Source organism: Protopterus annectens, chromosome 2.part1 (assembly GCF_019279795.1).
Source record: "Protopterus annectens isolate FY-2018-M chromosome 2.part1, PAN1.0, whole genome shotgun sequence".
NCBI lineage: Eukaryota > Metazoa > Chordata > Ceratodontiformes > Protopteridae > Protopterus > Protopterus annectens.
Window position 1 is genome coordinate 48,925,767 of NC_056729.1, and position 19,337 is coordinate 48,945,103.

At 44.5% G+C, this 19,337-nt stretch overlaps 1 protein-coding gene across 1 annotated transcript in view; it reads right to left on the reverse strand.

The window, feature by feature from the left end:
- Positions 1-19,337, reverse strand: part of LOC122793961 — a gene marked incomplete at its 3' end in the record, with an annotated part of 2,396,194 nt that overhangs the window by 1,343,033 nt on the left and 1,033,824 nt on the right. Inside the window, 1 exon segment of the mRNA XM_044062016.1 lies at positions 9,654-9,700. Within this exon segment, the coding sequence (XP_043917951.1) occupies positions 9,654-9,700 (47 nt within the window).

Below are 19,337 nucleotides of genomic sequence, written 5' to 3' on the forward strand. Positions count from 1 at the left end.
AGGCATTGGGTCTCGACGCTTTGTAGGAGCCGAGGATACAGAAGTCGAACGTGGGTCCTTAGGGGGAGGAGAAGTAGAATCCGATGAGATATGTGTCTGCTTCGACAAGACCTTCCTCATGGCGTCGAAGGCACTGGTACCCGGATCCGAGGACCTCCCTGGTTCCGAGAAACCAGGAACAATCCCCGAGATCGGGGGTCCGGGCTCCGACCCAGAGGACGGTGCCGAACTAATCTGAGCCGAGGCTCCTAGGGGGGAGAGTCGGTACCGACAGCTCGGTTCGACTGTCCGCCCCGGAACCCAGGAACGATAGTCGGCTCCGGGACCCCTCGATCCATTCCGAGGGCATCGAGGTCAACGGTACCGAAAGCACGGCTGTAGGCTTCGGTATCGAGGGTTCTACCATCATCGGAACTTCGACTCTCGGCTCTGAAGACTCGACAGGTCTCGGAGGAGGAGCAGTAGATGACCCAGGGAGGGCTTTGAGTTTCGAAACCAGCTGGGACGAAACTTCGATCAATTTGGAAAGGGCCGAGTTCTCCATTAACTTCTGTATCACTCGATCCACATCCGAATCAGATAAGGGTCTCGAAGAGCGGGTCGAAGGGGCCGAAGTCGTCACCGAGTGAAGAATCGATGGCGGCGGAACCTGCGAGACCGGCTCCAAGACCGGAGTCTCGATTAAAGATATACATTCGACAGCCGACTCCGAAGTCTGTGGAGCCGGTGTCCGAATCTTAATGGAGGTGCTCGGAGCCGAAGACTTTGGCTCCGACACTCTCGAAGACTTGGATACCAATTCAGCCTTGTCAAGGGCCTCCTGAAACTCGGGTTTTAACAAACCCCTGTCTACTAACTTCCAGCGCCTCTCCATCATGACCCTCCCACTAAAGGAATGACAAATAGAACAGTCCTCCTGCAAGTGGAGAGGGCCAAGACAGTAGACGCAGGAAGAGTGGTTATCCATGATGGACATTTTTTGTCCGCATTGACATTTCTTGAAACCTGATTTTTGTTTTTCAGACATGTTGAAATACCCCGAAGACATATATATATATATATATATATATACATATATATATATGTATTTATATATATGTATTTGTATTTATATATATATATATATATACATATATATATATACACATCTATATATATATATATATATATATATATCTATACACATCTATATATATATATATATATATATATATATATATATATATATATATATATAAACACCTAAATATTTAAGTATATAGATAACACACACACAAAAAAGTCTATGGACTTAAGCCTTTCCTAAAGAAAAAACACCTGTTGACCCAGACAGGATAATAGGCCTAAAAATTACCTTTAGCGAAAACTTTATAAAAAATAATAATAATAATAATAATAATAATAATAATCCCACTACAACTACACTAGTAAAAGACTAATATTTTGCTATCAACTCTCTGTACTAAATTAAAGGTAAGCTAGACAGAACTTCAAAAAATTGAAAAAACTTTACTGGCCCGAGCTTCTGCGATGCATCTGCTGTCGCGGCAAACTAGATCTGAGGATTAGCACTAGGGGATTATGGGATAGGAGTGTGCCTCGAGCTTTCTCAAGATGCAGAGTTGTAGAAGTGGCCGTCTCGGAGCCGTGGATCGGCTCCGAACCCCATGCGTAAGAACAAACGGCGAGATTGAACAATTTCACATTGCACCTTCTGTCCGGGTGTGCACCCCATGCATAGTCTGATGAGTCTGTGGTGAGGGTCTGGCCGGGTGAGAAGGGCAGTCCCTTGCTGTGGTAGCATGCTGTTGCCCACCAAAGAATATCTTTCCTTAAACAAGGTATCACTGGTATAAGAGTTTCCAGGTCTTGGGAGTGTTGACACAAAAGGCTTTTAAGGTACCACTGTAGTTTCCTCATATGCAGTCTGGCATATGGAATGAGTAAAATGCAAGAAGCCATGAACCCCAGAGCTTGCAGGATTTTCCTTGTGTATAACTGGGCTCTGATGGCTAGCTGAAAGAAGTGAGTTGTCAGGTAGGTTTGTTTTTTCTGGTGTAAGGAATGTCACCTGGGATGCTGTGTCCAGGCTTGCTCCCAGGAATACAATCTTTTGCAAGGGGTACTAGTTTGGATTTCTTTTCGTTGATGGTATACCCCAGGGAGGTCAGTAGGTCCTTTACAAAGTCATGTGCTTTAGAAGCTTTTCCTGTCTGCCTGAATCAGGTAGTCATCTAATTATGGGTAAATCCGAATATTTGTCTACAAAAAGCAATGGCAGGAGGCATGCATTTTGTGAAAACTCTGGGAGCAGTGGATAAGCCAAAGGGAAATGCAGAGAACCGAAAGTGCAGTGATCCTGCCCCGAAATGCAGATATTTCCTGCAAGATTCCCCAATTGGGATGTGTAGGTAGGCCTCTTTTAGGTCTAGGGTGGCTAACCAAGCATCCTTGGAGAGCATAGGTAGAAGTTACTGGAAGGTGAGCATTTCGAATTTTGGTATCACCCGTAAAGTGTTTAGAGTGGATAGATCGAGGACGGGGTGCCAGGTGCCCGCTTTTCTGGGTACCAGGAAGAGTCTGGAGTAGAAAGCTTGGCCTACCTGTTCTGCATGAACATGCTCTATTGTCGTCAAGAGAGCAGGGAAAGGACTTGCTTTTTGGCCTCTGCCCAGTGGTTTGGGGGAAGATCTGAAAACCCTTCTGGGGTTGGTGAGTGATGAAATAAAATTTGTATCCCTGGGATACTATGTTGAGGACCCAGCGGTCGTTGAAAATAGTGGCCCAGGTGCTTGCATGAAAGGAGAGTGCTTTTTCTTCCATCTTTTTTAAGACTTCCTCTGCCTTGGTGCCAAATAAGTTGTTTTTGTGCAGTGGTGTGTCCAACAATTTGGATTTGACATGCTCTAGCAAGGGCTGTTCCTTTAGCCAAGCATGCCTTCTGAGGAAAGAATCAGTGACTGCTGCCCTGCAAGATGCTTCTAGGGCGTCAAAACCACATTGTAAGGTGTGCTTAGTTACTTGACTTGCAGAATGCATACTCTCTTGTAACTATTTTCTGCACAAGCAGGAAAATATATTTTTTGTTTGAGGAGTTCCATGGTATGTTGCTGATATTTCAGCATATGTAACTGACGATTCAGTGCTCTAAAAGCAAGAGTAGCACAGGTATATACTTTTTTACCCCATTAGTCTAATGCTCGGGAATCCCTATCTGAGGGGGTGGAATTCTTAGCAGGAGTTGCTTTAATTCCTTTAGGTCATTGATAGATGACCTCTGTGTCAGCAGTTGGATTTTTGAAAAGAAATTTGTGGGAGTCAGGGAGTCTACAGTACCTGTCTGGTTTCCTGGGAGCAGGAGGGAGGGTACCAGGAGTCGAACTGGATTCCATAAAAATATCATCCACAATATCCAGGACAGGAGGAATGGCCAGAGGTCTGGGCTGTGGAAGATCTAAGAATTCTCAGAGTCTCTTTTTTTGACTGAGGGTAGTCCTGACGTTCCCATTGGAAATACTCCCTTAAGGTATGTAGGGTTTCCCAAAGGAAAAGACCTTGGGTGGAGAGGCAGAAGGGATGGATTCCTCTGCATCAGAATCCTCATAAGCTGAGAGGGGTTGCATATCTTCATATTCAGATGCATCAGTCATTGGACTCCTGTTCACATAAAACTATTGGGGACAAATCTCCTTCTTTTGGAAGAGGTAGCCTGGCTTCCCCCGATAAGCATTATAAGGTCTTCTGCCATTTTAAGCATCTGTGACTGAGCAAGGAAGCAGGTGCCTGAGACTGGGTCGGTTTCTTGGGTGTGGTTCTTACCCTGGGCCTTAGAAACTCAGTAGTTTTCGAAAGAACAGTAGAAGCGAATTAGTCGGTCTGTCAAGAATCGGTATTGCGAAGTACTTCCTCAGAAGCCGGTGCCTGCTCAGCAGCTCCAGACCCATCCAAGGTAGACATATCCATATGATCCTTAGTCGAAGAGTCTCACGGCATACCGGACTCCGAAAGGGTCTTGGTAGCAGCCTGCGAACCCACAGAAGCTGGCTTCAGGGGCTGCGAAAGTGCCTCACCGAGGACCGGAGAACTGACGACTGGCTTAACAGAAGCGTTGTCGGCAGTTTTGGACCTGTGCAGTCTGTCTGTCTTTATCTTTACGTTTTTTCAGAATATCTGCTGTCGGATGGCTTGCCGAAGCCATATCGGAATTCAAGGACAGAGCAAAAATATCTAGCTACAGTAAGGGCCCAATGACGTATAGTTCTGGCGTTGAACAAAGCACAAAAGCGACAGCAGGGGACGCCGTGGTCTGGGGCTAAGCAAGTGACGCAGTAAGAATGAAAATCTCGGTGTGGTATTTGCTTTCCACAGGTGATACAATTGTTAACTTTTTCTGACATCTGTTAGAGCAAGGAAAAAGGATCCCCAACTGGGTACTTCGCTTTAGAAGACTAACTTTAATTCGGAAACGAAAAACTCAGGTAGCAGCTGACTGGCACTCATGCGAACTGCTTCTGCTTCAGGCTCCTCGGCAAGAAAAGACTGATGCAATGGCATCAGCTGCCTTAATTTAGAATACTGACTACCTGATGTCAGTCATAGGGCGACGGCAACCAACGGAGAAATACTACGCCTCTGGTATTCGGGCCAACTGAGGGCTACCCTGGGCAGGGATAACCCAAATGTGATGACTGCAACAGTGAAACACGAAGAACATCTGCCACTGTGGGTGTATTTGGGATCCCTTGTGCTGTGTGAGAAGGTCCACTCTGAGGGGTAACTTGTGGTGATTGCCCTTGGACAGCTGGAGTAAGGGGGAATCGATACTGCCTTGGCCAGTAGGGAGTCACCAAGATTTTTGGTCAGTCCTGCTGGATTTTCAACAGGACCTTCTGGATGAGTGGGAAGTGTGGGGAATGCTTAAAGAAACTTTCCATTCCAAGAGATTGAGAAGTCATCTGTTGCCAACGCCTGAGGATGTGGTATCCTGGTGCAAAATCCATGAAGTTGCCTGCTGATGGAGGAGGCAAACAGGTCTATTTGACGTGTAACCCCACCAGTGGACGAGATCCAGGAAGACATCCCTGTGAAGCATCCAGTCGTGGTTGTTTGTGATGGTTCTGCTGAGATAGTCTGCTTGGGAGTTCTGAAGAGAGGGAATGCAGACCTGTGAGGTGGCCTGTTCTCATACTAGGAGAGCTAGTCTACAAAGTAAGACTTGGTCCCTCCATGTTTGTTGAAGATACCACAGAACTGTGGTGTTGTCTGTGAAAATCTTTAGTGGATCCTGCCGTAGGTAGAGCTGAAAGGCTCAAGAGAGCCAGGAGAATTGCCCTCATCTCTCAAACATTGATGTGTTCTTGTTTGTGTGGCTCTGGCCACAGACCCTGCACTTTTTGATGGCCCAGGGTTGCTCCCCAGCCCAAGTCTGAGGCATCTGTGGGTGTATGAGCTGTGTAGGTAGGGGTGGTTGGAGGGTAAGTCCCGGATTGAGGGTCACTTGAGTCAGCCACCACTGGATTTCCAGTTTGAGGCATGGTAGTATGGGGACCCTGTACTCCAAGGGATGAGTGTTGGGTCCAGACTGACGGAAGGTACCAATGTAACTTTCTCATATGCAGTCTTGCTAAAAGTAACATTGGGATAGTGTCTGCCATGTAGCCCAGGAACTTTAGGTACTGCCTTCCTGTCAATTCTGCAGACTGAAGAACAAGAACCAGGTGTCTGTCAAGTTTTTTACCTTTTTGGAGGGGAAGGAAGGCTTTCATGAGGTTTGTATGATTTCTGCATCCCAGAAAGACAAGGTCTTGTGTAGGTTCCAGGTGGGATTCTGGATAATTTATCTGGAATCCCAGAGACTGTAGTAGGGACATCACAAGGCGTTTACATAAGCAGGAGGATTTCCTTGTTGCCTGCCTGTATTTGCAGGTCATCCAGATAGGAATATTTGAATTCCCTTTGTCCTGCAGAAGGCAATCACTGGAGCCAAGCATTGGGTGAAAACTCTGATTGCAGTGGAAAGCCCAAAGAGCAAGGCAGATAACTGAAAACGAGATGGGCCCACCGAGAACCTCAGGTATTTTCTGAATGTGGGCTTTACAGGGATGTGGAGATAAGCATCCTTTATATCCAAGGTGGCCATGAACCCCTGTAGAATCAGGAGAAAAAGTGTTGTAAGGTCAACATTCTAAAGGTTGGGACCTTTAGGAACAGGTTGAGACAGGAGACATCCAAAATTGGTCTCCAGGGTCCATCTTTTCTGGGAACCAGGAAAATCCTGGAGTAGAAGCCTCTTCCTTTTGTGGTGGGGAATCACTGGTTCTATGGTGCCTTATCACTGGTTCTATGGTGCCTTGAGCCAGCAGAGTTTGCAGCACATGCTGGAGGAGGTGCAGCTGTTGTGTTGGAGGCTAAGGGATGCCCTTTCGTTTTGGGGGTATAACCCCGGTCATGAATTACCCATTTTGAAGGACTGAACGGACCTATTTGTCTGATGTGATATATGTCCACACTGGGAGGCAGTGAGAGAGATGAACTGACAGGGGTAAGAGAGGGAGGAGGGGAGGTAAGGTTGGCAGGTAGTCAGATGCTACCTGCTCTGTCTTGAAAGGATGGCCTCTGGTTAGAGTGAGTGAAACTCTAGCTGGAGGTGGTTGCTTCCTGGTAGGTTTTCTAGGCCTAGAAGGAACAGAGGAGGCAGAGAATGTTTTCTAAAACTGTGTTTTGGCAGGATAGATCCTCTGAAATTTTGGTATGGGGGGAGACAATCATATCCTGCAGTTTACTCCCCTTTTGCTGACGTGACAAATGTCACTTTTACACCAAACAATGCTGTGTTGTCAATAGACGTAGCCAAAAGTACCTTCTTAAGGCAGATACAGATGCTAACCTGGATGAGGCTTCAGCAGCATCATAACTGCACTTTACTGAGTGCCTGGTAACCTGGGAGGCAAGAGCCAGAAGGGAAGACGGTGAAGCTTTGGCAGCACAATCAGGTGAATCAGCCAATTCCTTGGAGGCCTTTTCCAGGAGGGATAAGGCATATTTAGCCATGTGTCTGGTAGTTGGTAGCCCTGAAGGACAAGGTAGCAGCAGTGTAAATTTTCTTACCCAAACGCTCCATGGTTTTGCTGTCTTTGTCAGCAGGGAAGATAGTGGTGGTGGGTAAAAGCTTAAAAGCCTTACCTGTAGAGATGGAAATGGTGTCAGGGTCTGCTGGTGGACACTTGAGATACTTGGCCATGTCAGGGACTTTGTAGATTCTATCCTGTCTGCGTGGAGCAAATGGTTGCAAGTCAGGATTTAAGGATGCTGAGAAGAAGGTATTTAAGAAGGCAGGTAGAATTGGGGGAACCAGCAGATGGGCTTGGGGAATCTGAATGAGGTCATACCACCTTTTTTTGAACCTCAGTCATTTCAGAGGATTTCCCATTTGAAATTATCTTTCATAGTAGTGATGGTTTCCCCAAAAGTCAAATCATCAGCTGGGGAGTCAGGGTCGACAGATTCTTCCTCTGGGGAAAAATACCCCATGGGAGAAGAAATTTGTGAAGTGTAAGTGATTCACCAGATGAAGAATCAGTTGATAATTCTTCTTCCCTCATTGTAGGGTCTGAAGTTTGAGGCCTAGGACTCACGAGAAGAGGTGGAATGTTAGCAGTCCGTGCACAGGTAGTACGCAAGGCCATGAATGCATTAAACCAACTTTGGCTGAAAGCCTGCCAGTCAGGCGAAAGGTGCTTCCTTTTCTTCTTTTTTAGAGGCCTTGCGGGCATCTGAAGGGAGGATGGGCTGGAATCTGGAGACTGTATAGAACCAGAGGGATCTGACAAACCTACCGAAAGCGTTGGTTCTCCCCCTCCCAGACACCAGAAAAACCTCTTTGGACATGCCCTCCACGTGGGATTGTGCATCTGTGGAGGTACCCGCTATATCCAGGGAGGCGGAGGCAGATTCTTCTACCTGGCCGACAATGGCCACAGGCTGAGGGTAGGACACAAGAGGCACAGTGGCAGTGGTAGGGCGTATAGTCCTGACTTTCTTTTTCAGCGGTTCAGTTAGTACATCAGATGAACCCTCCATCCCTAAAGCTGTTTTAACCTCTGATTTTCTAAATACAAGTTATGCGCATGCAGATGGCTGTGCAAAGTTTTGAGCACAAACGTCTAACAAATGAAACGGGTCTTATAATTGTGCGACCATCCCAAACAAGAGAGACACTGATCGTGGACATCCTTGTGAGGAATTTGACGGCCACACTTACAGTTACCCTTTCTGGGTGACAAGAACAGGCAATGAAAGAAATAAAAGGACTGAAAGGTTCCCCAATGGGGCACTTATCTGATTTCTCGAATCTGATGGCTGTGGAGATAGGAACACCTGGCGTTCGAATGGCAGCGGAGAAGTTCCAAGGGCTGGTGTGTGCAGACATCTCTTATGGCCCACTTACCTTGAGCCACGTCAGACATCCCATGCACCATACAGGGACTGAAAACTTTTGTATACTGGCCGGACGTACGTGAAACTAAAGGAGTAAACCCCATACATGGAATACTGCAACACAGGAATAGAAGGACATCTGAAATAAGTTGCACTCTGCCAAATGACATGAAAGCAGCAAGCCTATGCAATGAAGAATTAAAGTGCAAGGACTAGCTCCAAAATGGGGGGAAAATCTTGGCTTCCCACAACAGGGCAAAAAACATAACGTAAATAGTTACTCAATCTTGCCAAAGAATACATTTCTGTTACTAAGGGGAAAATGCCATTAAAAGTCAAACTAACAAGAGTTGAAAAATTGTCAAGAAAACCATGGCTGTGAAATCTAGCTTAAAGGCTTCTACAGGGATGAATTCTTAATTAGCTATCATAGTACAAACTGTATCCCTTTTAAGACTACTGACAAATTCCAAAGCAACGCACACATTTTTCCACTACACAAAAGAAATGCCTTACTACACACCACCAAATTAGTAATAAGATTTCAGGAACCCAATGGCTGTTGCAGAAAAACAAAGGCTTTTGTGCCCATACATCTATTCTTTGTACTACTCCATCTACAAACTGAGAAGCCTGGAAACTAACATAAATGAGGACTTCGAAAGTCCTGATTTGACTGCCACAGACGTATGCCAAACACAGCAAATCCAAAAATAAACGGCACAAGGTTCTTTTCAGAAATAAGGCAACACCACCAGCTCCAAGAAAGGCTGTACAAGGACTTTCGTTCCTTTATTCACACATAAAAACGGAACTTCATCAGACAAAAAAACACATTTCCTAGGAAATTATGCATTTTTGTATCTGATGAAGTTCCACATTTAAGTGTGAATACAGGAACAAAAGCACTTATACAGCCTTTCTTGGAGCTGGTGTTGCTGCCTTATTTCTGAAAAGAACCTTGTGCCGTTTATTTTTGGATTTGTGACAGTCTTGGATTCTTACTTGCTTTTTGTGATTGTCCAAATACAGCAAAAAAAACTGCAACAAGAAACATGCAACCCACACTGATGGAATCTGTAGGACACTATTTTAAGTAAGTGTTATTGTTAAGAACGGTTTGTGAGACTGAGAAATGCAACTTCCCCAATAAGGTGAACTTAAAATACCTGCCAACACTTCAAGAGGTAGAAGAACGTATAAACTTAAATACTTACGACACTTTTTGAAAGACTTTCTGCAATGCTTCTCTTCAGAGCTTGATCTAAAGAAGAAAACAATATTAGAAGAAAATGCTCAGGAAAAACTAACAATCAATTTTATAAGTGAAATCATCTACTCAAATTATACACCAAAAGATGCAAACAATAGTGTGTCAGTGTACTAATGCTACAGACACAATATTTTATGAAAAGGAACACTAAAGGAGTGAAGACTTTCATTAGCTGAAAGATGACTGACTTCAAAACTTGGCTAAATACAAAAGGAAAAAAAAGATGCAAGAGTCTAGGTGAAACTTGGGAAGAAAGGATGGAAATATCTAAAAAGGAATAGCACTGGCTGATAATTCTATTAACTAAAAATGCAGCTACAGACAGCTATGTTTTTAAAGATGAATACAAAAAAAAAAAAGGAAAAAGACCTGATAGAATAGAGAGTATTCACAAACACAGCAAGGCATGCACAGAAAGGGGGGGGGGGGGGGAGTCCAATCATCAAGACTAAACAGTCTTTACTTGCAAAATAAGGGGGTACTGGCAATCAAAAGTTCCTGTTATAACCAAGATTTTTAACATACGACTACCAACATAAAAAGTACAGTTGTGTACACTTACAGTAAATGTAGATGTTCGAGTGTAATCACTGTTGCAGTCATTACATTTGGGTAATCCTTCTGGCAGGTTGCCCTCAGCCAGCCTGAATTCCAAAGCCTTGGGTCCTGCGTCGCCTGCTGCCACCCCTTCCCTGACGTCGGTCGTCAGGGGTATAAAAGAAGCAGAAGACGCCATTTTCTTCAGTCTTTCTTGCCGCGTGGTGCCCGAAGCAGAAGCAGTTCACAAGTGCCGGTTGGCAGACTCCTGAGATTTCGTGTTTGAGTTTCAGATCCAAAGTCTTCAATAAAGCTAAGTACCTCGTTGGGGAAACTTTTTTCTTGTTCAAGACCGGTCAGAAAAAAGTTAATTTCTTGAGGAAAGCAAATACTTCATAAGGATTTCCATTCTTACTGTATTCCTTGCCTAGGCCCTGATCAGAACGTTACTGGTTGAAGGTTTTGTGCTAGATTTAACTAATGCACTATTAAGCATCGGTATGGTTTTGCTTTAAACGTTTTTGGACGCCGGTTTAATTATCCTGAAATGTTGTCGGATAGCCATCAGACTACTGGAGTTTACAAAAAACGCAAAGAAAAGGATAGAGAAAAACAACAGAGGCACACAACCGACGACGAATCTTCTCCTAAGACAGATATGGTCCAATTTGTAATATCTGACAAAGGTATGTATAGTGGACCAGCTGGCTGCCTAAAGGATGGAAGCAGAGTCTAGGCCCTTGTAGAAGGCCCTGGAGGAGGCTACAACCCTAGTAGAGTGTGCCCTGACCCCCTGACGCATGTCCTTCCTATGGTAGGAAAGTACAGTTGTGTACACTTACCATAAATGTAGATGTTAGAGTGTATTCACTGTTGCAGTCATTACATTTGGGTAATCTGCTGGCAGGTTGCCCTCAGTTGGCCTGAATAACAAAGTCTTGGGTCCTGCGTCGGTTGCTGTCTCCTCTTCCAGGATGTAAAGTCGTCAGGGGTATAAAACATGCAGCCAACACCATTTTTTTATTCAGCTTTTCTTGCCCCAGATGTCACGTGCCCCCCAAATGGGGAGTAAAAAAATTATATAGATTATACATATATATATATATATATATATATATATATACACACACAAATATATATATATATATATATATATATATATATATATAGACAGATATAAACAGCAATATATGTAAATGCACTTTTAGCAACATAAACTACCTTCATCTAAAAGCAAATACACCACAAAGGCTTTAGGATATAGTGAAGGAAAGAGAGGTTATAGAAAAGGGGGATAGTGGGTGGGTAACCCGAATTGCAACAGTGAAAACACTCCAACATCTACATTTATGGTAAGTGTACACAACTGTACTATGTTCGTGGTTTCACTGTTGCAGTCATTACATTTGAGTAGAATCCCAAAGCTATGGCTGGGAGGATGGAACCAAATAGCATTAGGAACGGCTATAAGGCCCTGCAGAACTGCAGTGGCAAAGCCTGCCCTGGATTTGGAGAAGAGAGGCAAACGATAATGCTTTGTGAAGTTATGCAGAGAGCTCCAAGTAGAAGCTTCTAGAATGTCTTTGGTGGGAACTCCTCTGAGAAAGGCTGCTTTGGTAGAGGCAGCCCTGGTGGAATGCGACCCGATTCCCTTGGGCACAGGTTTACCATGGTGCAAGTAGCAGAAATGAATGCAGTGGCTTATCCACTTAGAAATAGTCTGCTTTGATATAGCCTTCCCCTCTGATCCTGAAGCAAATGCCACCAGTAGTTGCTCAGACTTTCTTAGAGATTTGGTCCTGTTTAAGTAGGATCTTAGTTGTCTGTGTACGTCCAATGAATGCAGAATCCACACCCCCTTGTGTTCTGCTGATTTGGGTAAAATGTCGGCAGGTGAATAGCTTTGTTAAGAGCCACACTGGATACCACCTAACGCATAAAGGAAGGATTGTTCCCGAGGGACACCCTGTCCAGGTAAAATGTGATAAAAGGCTCCACAGCCATGAGAGCCTGTAGTTCTAAAACCCTTCTTGCTGAAGTGATTGCCAAAAGGAAAGCTGTTTTCCAAGATATAATTTTATATCCGCAGTAGCTGCTGGTTCAAAAGTAGGCAGGGTGAGTTTTTCCAGCACAAAACTGAGGTCGGTCCCATGCAGTAGTTGATGATCTTCTGGGAGGTCTTAAATTTTTGACCCCTCTAAAATACTGTTTTAGCAGAGGATGAGAAAAGATGAGAGGCACCATGTTGTAATGAGCAGAAATGGCAGAGGCATGGATTTTTATTGAAGAAAAAGATAGGCCCTTCTCAAGCATCTCAGTCAAGTACTGTAAAATCTGAGGGATATTTGGTTTTGCTGTGCCTAACCCTTGTGCTTGGTTCCAACCACAGAATCTCTTCCATTTATCAGCATAAGATTTTCTTGTACTAGGCCTTCTGGTTTCCAAAATGACATCCATCACAGATTTACTGAGAGGTGTTTGGATAATTAATCAGCCATGCTGCAAGGTTCAGAGTTTGGAGCAGAGTGTGAAGAATTTGATTGTTCTGCTGAGACAGTAGATGAGGTATATGAGGCAAGTACGAAGGAGGGAAATGAGACATATTCCTTAGAATTGGGTACCAGTGCTGGCGAGGCCAGTCCAGAGCAATTAGGATAATTTTTTTTCCCTGTCTGACCTTTAAGTAAGACCTTGGAGAGAAGAGGCAGAAAAGGAAAGGCATAGACTGATAGGTTTTTCCAACTGAAGGATAGGGCATCCCTTTCCATGCTCGTCTGTGAGAAGTCCTTCTGCAGAATTTGTCCAGTTGATAATTATGGGGAGAGGCAAACAGATCTATGTCTGGGCTCCCCCATTTCTGTCTTACCATGCTGAAGATTTGTGGGTCGTTTCCACTCGTGCGGGTCCATAAGATTTCTGCTTAGGTCTGACAGAGTATTTTGTTTTCCTGGCAGGAATTGAGCTTGAAGATGTACTTGGTAAGTCAAGGCAGTGTTCCACAATGTCATGGCTAGTCTGCAAAAAGGGTAGGAATGTGTACCCCCCTGCTTGTTTATGTACTACATAACCGTGGTGTTGTCCGTCTTTATCAGTAGTTGTTCAGGATAAAGTAAGTCCTTAAAGGCTGTCCGAGCATTCTAAACCGCTAGCATCTCTTTCTGGTTAATATGCAGATGCGTTTGTTTTGGGGCTCCATATGCCCTGAATGCATGTTCCCGCCAGGTGGGCTCCCCCCAAGCATAGTCTGATGAGTCTGTAGTTAGGGTTTGGGTGGCAGGGGGTAGAGTGAATGACAGTCCCTTGTTTTGGTGACATGCCTCTGCCCACCAAAGAAACTCCTGTTGTAGGCAGGGAATAAGAGGAATCATTGTTTCCAGACTGACAATGTTGACTCCATACACTTTTTAGGTACCATTGAAGTTTCCTCATATGCAGTCTCGCATATGGAATTAGTAGAATGCAGGATTCCATGAACCCCAAAGCATGCAGAATTTGTCTTGCAGATAACTGGGTTTTTGTTGCCATCTGTTTGAAGTATGTTGTCAGTTGCCTTTGTCTGGCGTAAGGCAAGCAATCTGGGCAGTTGTATTCAAGCTTGCACCCAGGAATGTAATTATTTGAGAGGGTACCAGTTGTGATTTCTTTTCATTTATTGTGTACCCTAGGCATGTTAGAAGCCTTTTTGCAAACACCAGACGCTGAAGAAGAATGTCCTTGTTCTCTGCTTGAATGAGACAGTCGTCCCGGTAAGGATAAATTTATATGCTTGTCTGCAAAATGCAATTACTGGTACCAAGCACTTTGTAAAGACCCTGGGCGCAGTAGATAAGCCAAAGGGCAGTGCAGAGAATTGGTAATGCAAAACACCTGCCTTGAAGAGGAGGTATCTTCTGCACGACTCCCATATTGGGATATGCAGGTATGCCTCAAGTCTAGAGTCACTAACCAAGCGTTCCTGCCCAGCATAAGCAGTACCTGTTGTAAAGTCAGCATTTTGAATTTTGGAATGTCCAGGTATGTGTTCAAATGCCATGCATCGTCTTTACTGGGTACCAGGAACAGCCTTAAATAAAAACCTCGTCCTTTTCCCTGTTCTGGTACTGGTTGAATAGCCCCCAATCTCCATGAGGGATGTAACTTGTTTTTGAGCGTCTGCCCATTGATTTTGTAGCAGATCTGGACAACCGTTTGGAATTGGCAAAGTATGGAAATGAAATCTGTACCCCTGGGATACTATGTTTAATACCCACTTGTCCTGGGTAATTAATTTCCAATTTTGAGCAAGAAGTGCTAATCCCCCCCCCCCCCAAAGGGGGCTGCCACAAGCCAAGTGCTTGGTGAAGGTAGAGAGAAGTCATTGAGACTGTTTACTGTAGGGTGGTGCTTTGTTTCCTCCATATTTGGAGGTGGAAGCACCCCATTGCTTTGACCTGTAAGAACCCTGTGATTGGTATCCAGAGCCTTTTGAGTGCCTGGATTTGCCTTGAGAGGCTCTGTTGGACACAGGAAAGGACCAATTTTTAGTAGGCAAGTGCCTACTGAACCTGGGTGGCTGCACTTGTAAGAAATCCTTTACAGCTTGCATAGATTTAGCTTTGTCTTCCATTTTCTTTAAAACCTCTTTTGCCTTATTATCAAACAGAGTATCATGCTGTAAAGGGGCATCCAACAATTTAGCTTTAACATGATCAGGCAGATTTTGCTCCTTGAGCCAGGCATGCCTTCTGATCACAGATCCAGTAACTGGGCCCTGCAAGAGGCCTCCAAGGAATCAAAACCACATTGCAAAGTATGCTTTCCAACCTGTTCTGCTGCATGCAATAATTTCTGTAATTCTTCATTTTCCACACAATCAGAAATCATTTTCTGTTTCAATAATCCCATAACATGCTGTTGATATTTAAGCATATGAAACTGGAAGTTTAAGGCCCTAACTGACAAGGTTGCAGACGTATAAACCTTCTTTCCCCATCTATCTAGCACCCTGGAATCTCTATCAGAGGGGGTAGGATATTTTGACTGTAGAGGCCTTTACACCTTTTGGACCCTGTGAGATAGTTTCAGGATCAGCAGCAGGATTTTTGAATAGAAATTTGTTGGAGTCAGGAACCCTGTAACATCTGTCTAGCTTACTAGGAGCCGAAGGTAGGGAATCAGGAGCCATGCTTGATTCCGAAAACACATCATCAACGTCTAATACAGGAGGTATAGCCAAAGGCCTATGCTGAGGAAGGAGGAGGAAATCCCTAAGCCTCTTTTTTTGATTCAGAGAAATCCTGACTTTCCCAATGAAAATGTTCCCTTAAAGTATGCAAGGTTTCACCAAAAGAATAATCCTGAAGAGGAGAGGCAGAAGGGATGGATTCTTCTGCATCTGAATCCTCATAGGGTGGAATACAAAATTCCTGATCAAAAGAGGAATCAGAAGAAATGGAAACCTGATCTGAAGATTCATAATCAGTGTCTTGCCTAGGCCTCTAAGTGGGGGGGGGGGGTGTGACGACTGATCAAGGTAATTAAGTCCTCAGCCATTTTGCTAATCTGTTTTTTAGGCATGGGAACCTGAGCACATGGGTCTTGCATTGGTTTTTTAGACTTACAAACTGTTTTTGAAGCTGGCGTCTGTTTTATATGAAAATGTTGAGGCATGAAAACATCCTCAGAAGCCGGTGCCTGTTCAGGAGCTCCGGCACCACCCAAGGGAGAGACATCCGCGGGTTCAATACTCTGAGAATCTCGCAGCATACCAGACTCCGCATGGGTCTCGGTAGAGGCCTGTGACTCAAACGTAGTGGGTATCCGGGGCTGTGAAAAAATATCCAAAATATTTAGAAGCAAAAATGTACAGACGCTTAATAGTGCGTTGGTTAAATATAGCACAAAACCGACAGCAAGGCACGTTATGATCTGGGCCTAGGCAAGGAATACAGTACAAATGAAAATCCTTATGAGGTATTTGCTTCCCACAAGTAATGCAATTATTAACTTTTACTGACATCGGTAAGGAGCAAGAAAAAGTTTCCTCAACAGGGTACTTAGCTTTAGTTGACGACTTCAGTTCTGAAACTCGAATGCGAAAATTTCAGGAGTCGGCCGACTGGCCCTTGCGAACTGCTTCTGCTTCAGGCACCGCGCGGCGAGAAAGACTGAATAAAATGGCATCGGCTGCATGTTTTATATCCCTGACGATCTGACATCATGGAAGAGGAGACAGCAACCAACACAGGACTCAAGACTTTGTTATTCAGGCCGACTGAGGGCAACCTGCCAGCAGATTACCCAAATGTAATGACTGCAAAAGTGAAACATGGAGAACATCAGCAGAAGCAGATGGTTTGTTTAGAAACTGCCTTCCCCAGGATTCTGGGATGAAAGGACACAAAATGTTGATTAGATTTTTAATGGTCTTAATTTTGTCCAAGTAAAGCCTTAACTGCCTGTGAACATCCAGGGAATCTAGTATTCTCTGTCATTTTTGGGAGAGGGGAGGAAGGTGGGTAAATGAATGGACTGATGTTCTTCGTGTTTCACTGTTGCAGTCATTACATTTGGGTAATCCTTCTGGCAGGTCACCCTCAGTCGGCCTGAATTCCAAAGTCTTGGGTCCTGCATCGGCTGTCGTCGCTCCTTCCCTGACGTCAGGTCATCAGGGGTATAAAAGATGCAGCCAACGCCATTTTCTTCACACTTTCTTGCCACGCGGTGCCCGAAGCAGATCGCAAGTGCCGGTCGGCAGACTCCTGACATTTCCGAGTTCGAATTTCAGATCCGAAGTCTTTCATAAAACTAAGTACCCCGTTGGTGAAACATTTTTCTTGCTCCAGAACCGGTCAGAAAAAGTTAATAATTGTATTTCTTGTGGGAAGCAAATACCTCATAAGGACTTTCATTCTCACTGTATTCCTTGCCTAGGCCCTGAACATAATTTTCTGGGTTGTCGGTTTTGTGCTAGATTTAACCAACGCACTATTAAGAGTCGGTATGATTTTGCTTTAAACTACTTTGGACGCAGTTTTAATTAACCAAAAATGTTCTCGGAAAGCCATCAGACTACCGGAATTCACAAAAAACACAAAGAAAAAGACAGACAGCAGATGCCCAAAACAGACGACGAAGCTTCTCCTAAGCCAGTCGCCGGTTCTCAGTGAGGCGCTTTCGCAGCCCCTGACTACCGCTACTTTAGAGTCGCAGGCCGCAACAGATTCCCAAGTGGAGTCGGCCATGCCGCTGGAAACTCAAGGTATTGGAGCCTCTGACGCTAATCATTCAGATGGGTCCGGAGCCGCTGAGCAGGCACCGGCTTCTGAGGGTGTAATTCAGACCCAAACATCTATACATTAAACAGACTTCAAAGACTAAAGCACCTTCAAAGGCAAAGAAGCAAACTCAAGAGCCACGTGGGCAGGCCTCCATGCCCAAAACACAGATGCTCAAAATGGCAGAAGACTTGATTACCTTGATCAGGGGTTCTCCATCCCCCTCCTGATAAGAGGCCTAGGCAAGAGACTGACTATGAATCTTCAGATCAGGTTTCCATTGCTTCAGATTCCTTTTCTGATCAGGAATATTCTTTTCCCACCTGAGGATTCTGATGCTGAAGAATCCATACCTTCAGCTTCTCCTCCTGAGGATTATTCTTTTGGGGAAACCTTACATACCATGAGGAAGCATTTCCACTGGGAGAGCCAAGATTTTTCAGAGTCTAAAAAGAGGCTCAGGGATTTCCTGTTACTACCTCAGCACAAGCCACTAGCTATCCCTCCTGTCTTGGACATTGTAGATGCGTTTTCGGAGGCTAGCCTTACCCCTGACTCCTTGCCTCCAGCTCCTGTTAAGCCTGACAGACATTACAGGGTTCCTGACTAACAAATTCCTTTTTAAAAACCCTGCTGCAGACCCAGAAACAATTTCTCAGGGTCCCAAGGGAGCTAAGGTTTCCACTGCAAAAAAACTCTACCCCTTCAGACAGGGATTCTAGGGCACTGGATAGATGGGGAAAAAGGTTTACACATCTGCTACCTTGGTTATAAGGGTCTTAAACTGTCAGTTTCATATACTCAAATATCAGCAACATGTCATGCCACTGCTTAAACAGAAAATGTTGTTAAACTCTGAATGTGCAGAAAACAAGGAAATGCAGGATATACTGCATGCAGCTGAACAAGTTGGAAAGAATACTTTGCAATGTGGTTTTGATTCTTTAGAGGCCTCCTTCAGGGCCGCAGTTACAGGTTCTGTAATTAGAAGGCATGCTTGGTTAAAGGAGCAAAATCTGCCTGATCAAGTTAAATGATTAGATGCACCTTTACAGCATGATACTTTGGTGTTAAGGCAGAAGAAGTGTTAAAGAAAATGGAAGACAAAGCTAAATCTATGCAAATGGTCAAAGATTTCCTACAAGTACAGCCACCTAGGTTTAGTCGACACTGGCCAACAAAGAATTGGTCCTTTCCTGTGTCCGACAGACCCCAAAGGGGCAGACCAGGACGCCCTACAGGCAGATCCCAGGTGCAAGGTTCATACACGACAAAGCAATGGGGTGCTTCTACCTCCAAAAGTGGAGAAAACAAATCACAACCTTAAAGGAAACAGTCCCAGTGACTTACCCCTGCCTGCACCAAGCACTTATTTCCTGGCAGTACCATGAGGGGGAAAATTAACACTTTTCTTTCAAAACTGGCACATTATAACCCAGGAAAAATGGGTTCTAAATATCGTGTCACAAGGCTACAAGTTCGATTTCCATACCCTGCCAAAGGCAAACGGCTGCCCAGATATGCCAAAAAAATCAATGGGCAGAGGCGCAAAAACAAGTCTCATCCCTCATGGACATGACGGCCATTCTACAAGTGCCAGAGCAAGAGCAGGGACAAGGATTTTACTCAAGACAGTTCCTGGTACCCAGAAAGGACAAGGCCTGGAGGCCAATACTGGACCTATCTATGCTAAATACATTCCTGGAAATACCAAAATTCAAAATGTTAACTTTGCAGCAGCTTCTGCCCATGCTGTCCAAAACGCTTGACTTGTAACTTTAGACCTAAAAGAGGCATACCTACATGTCCCAATCAGACAAATAAACAGAAGATAC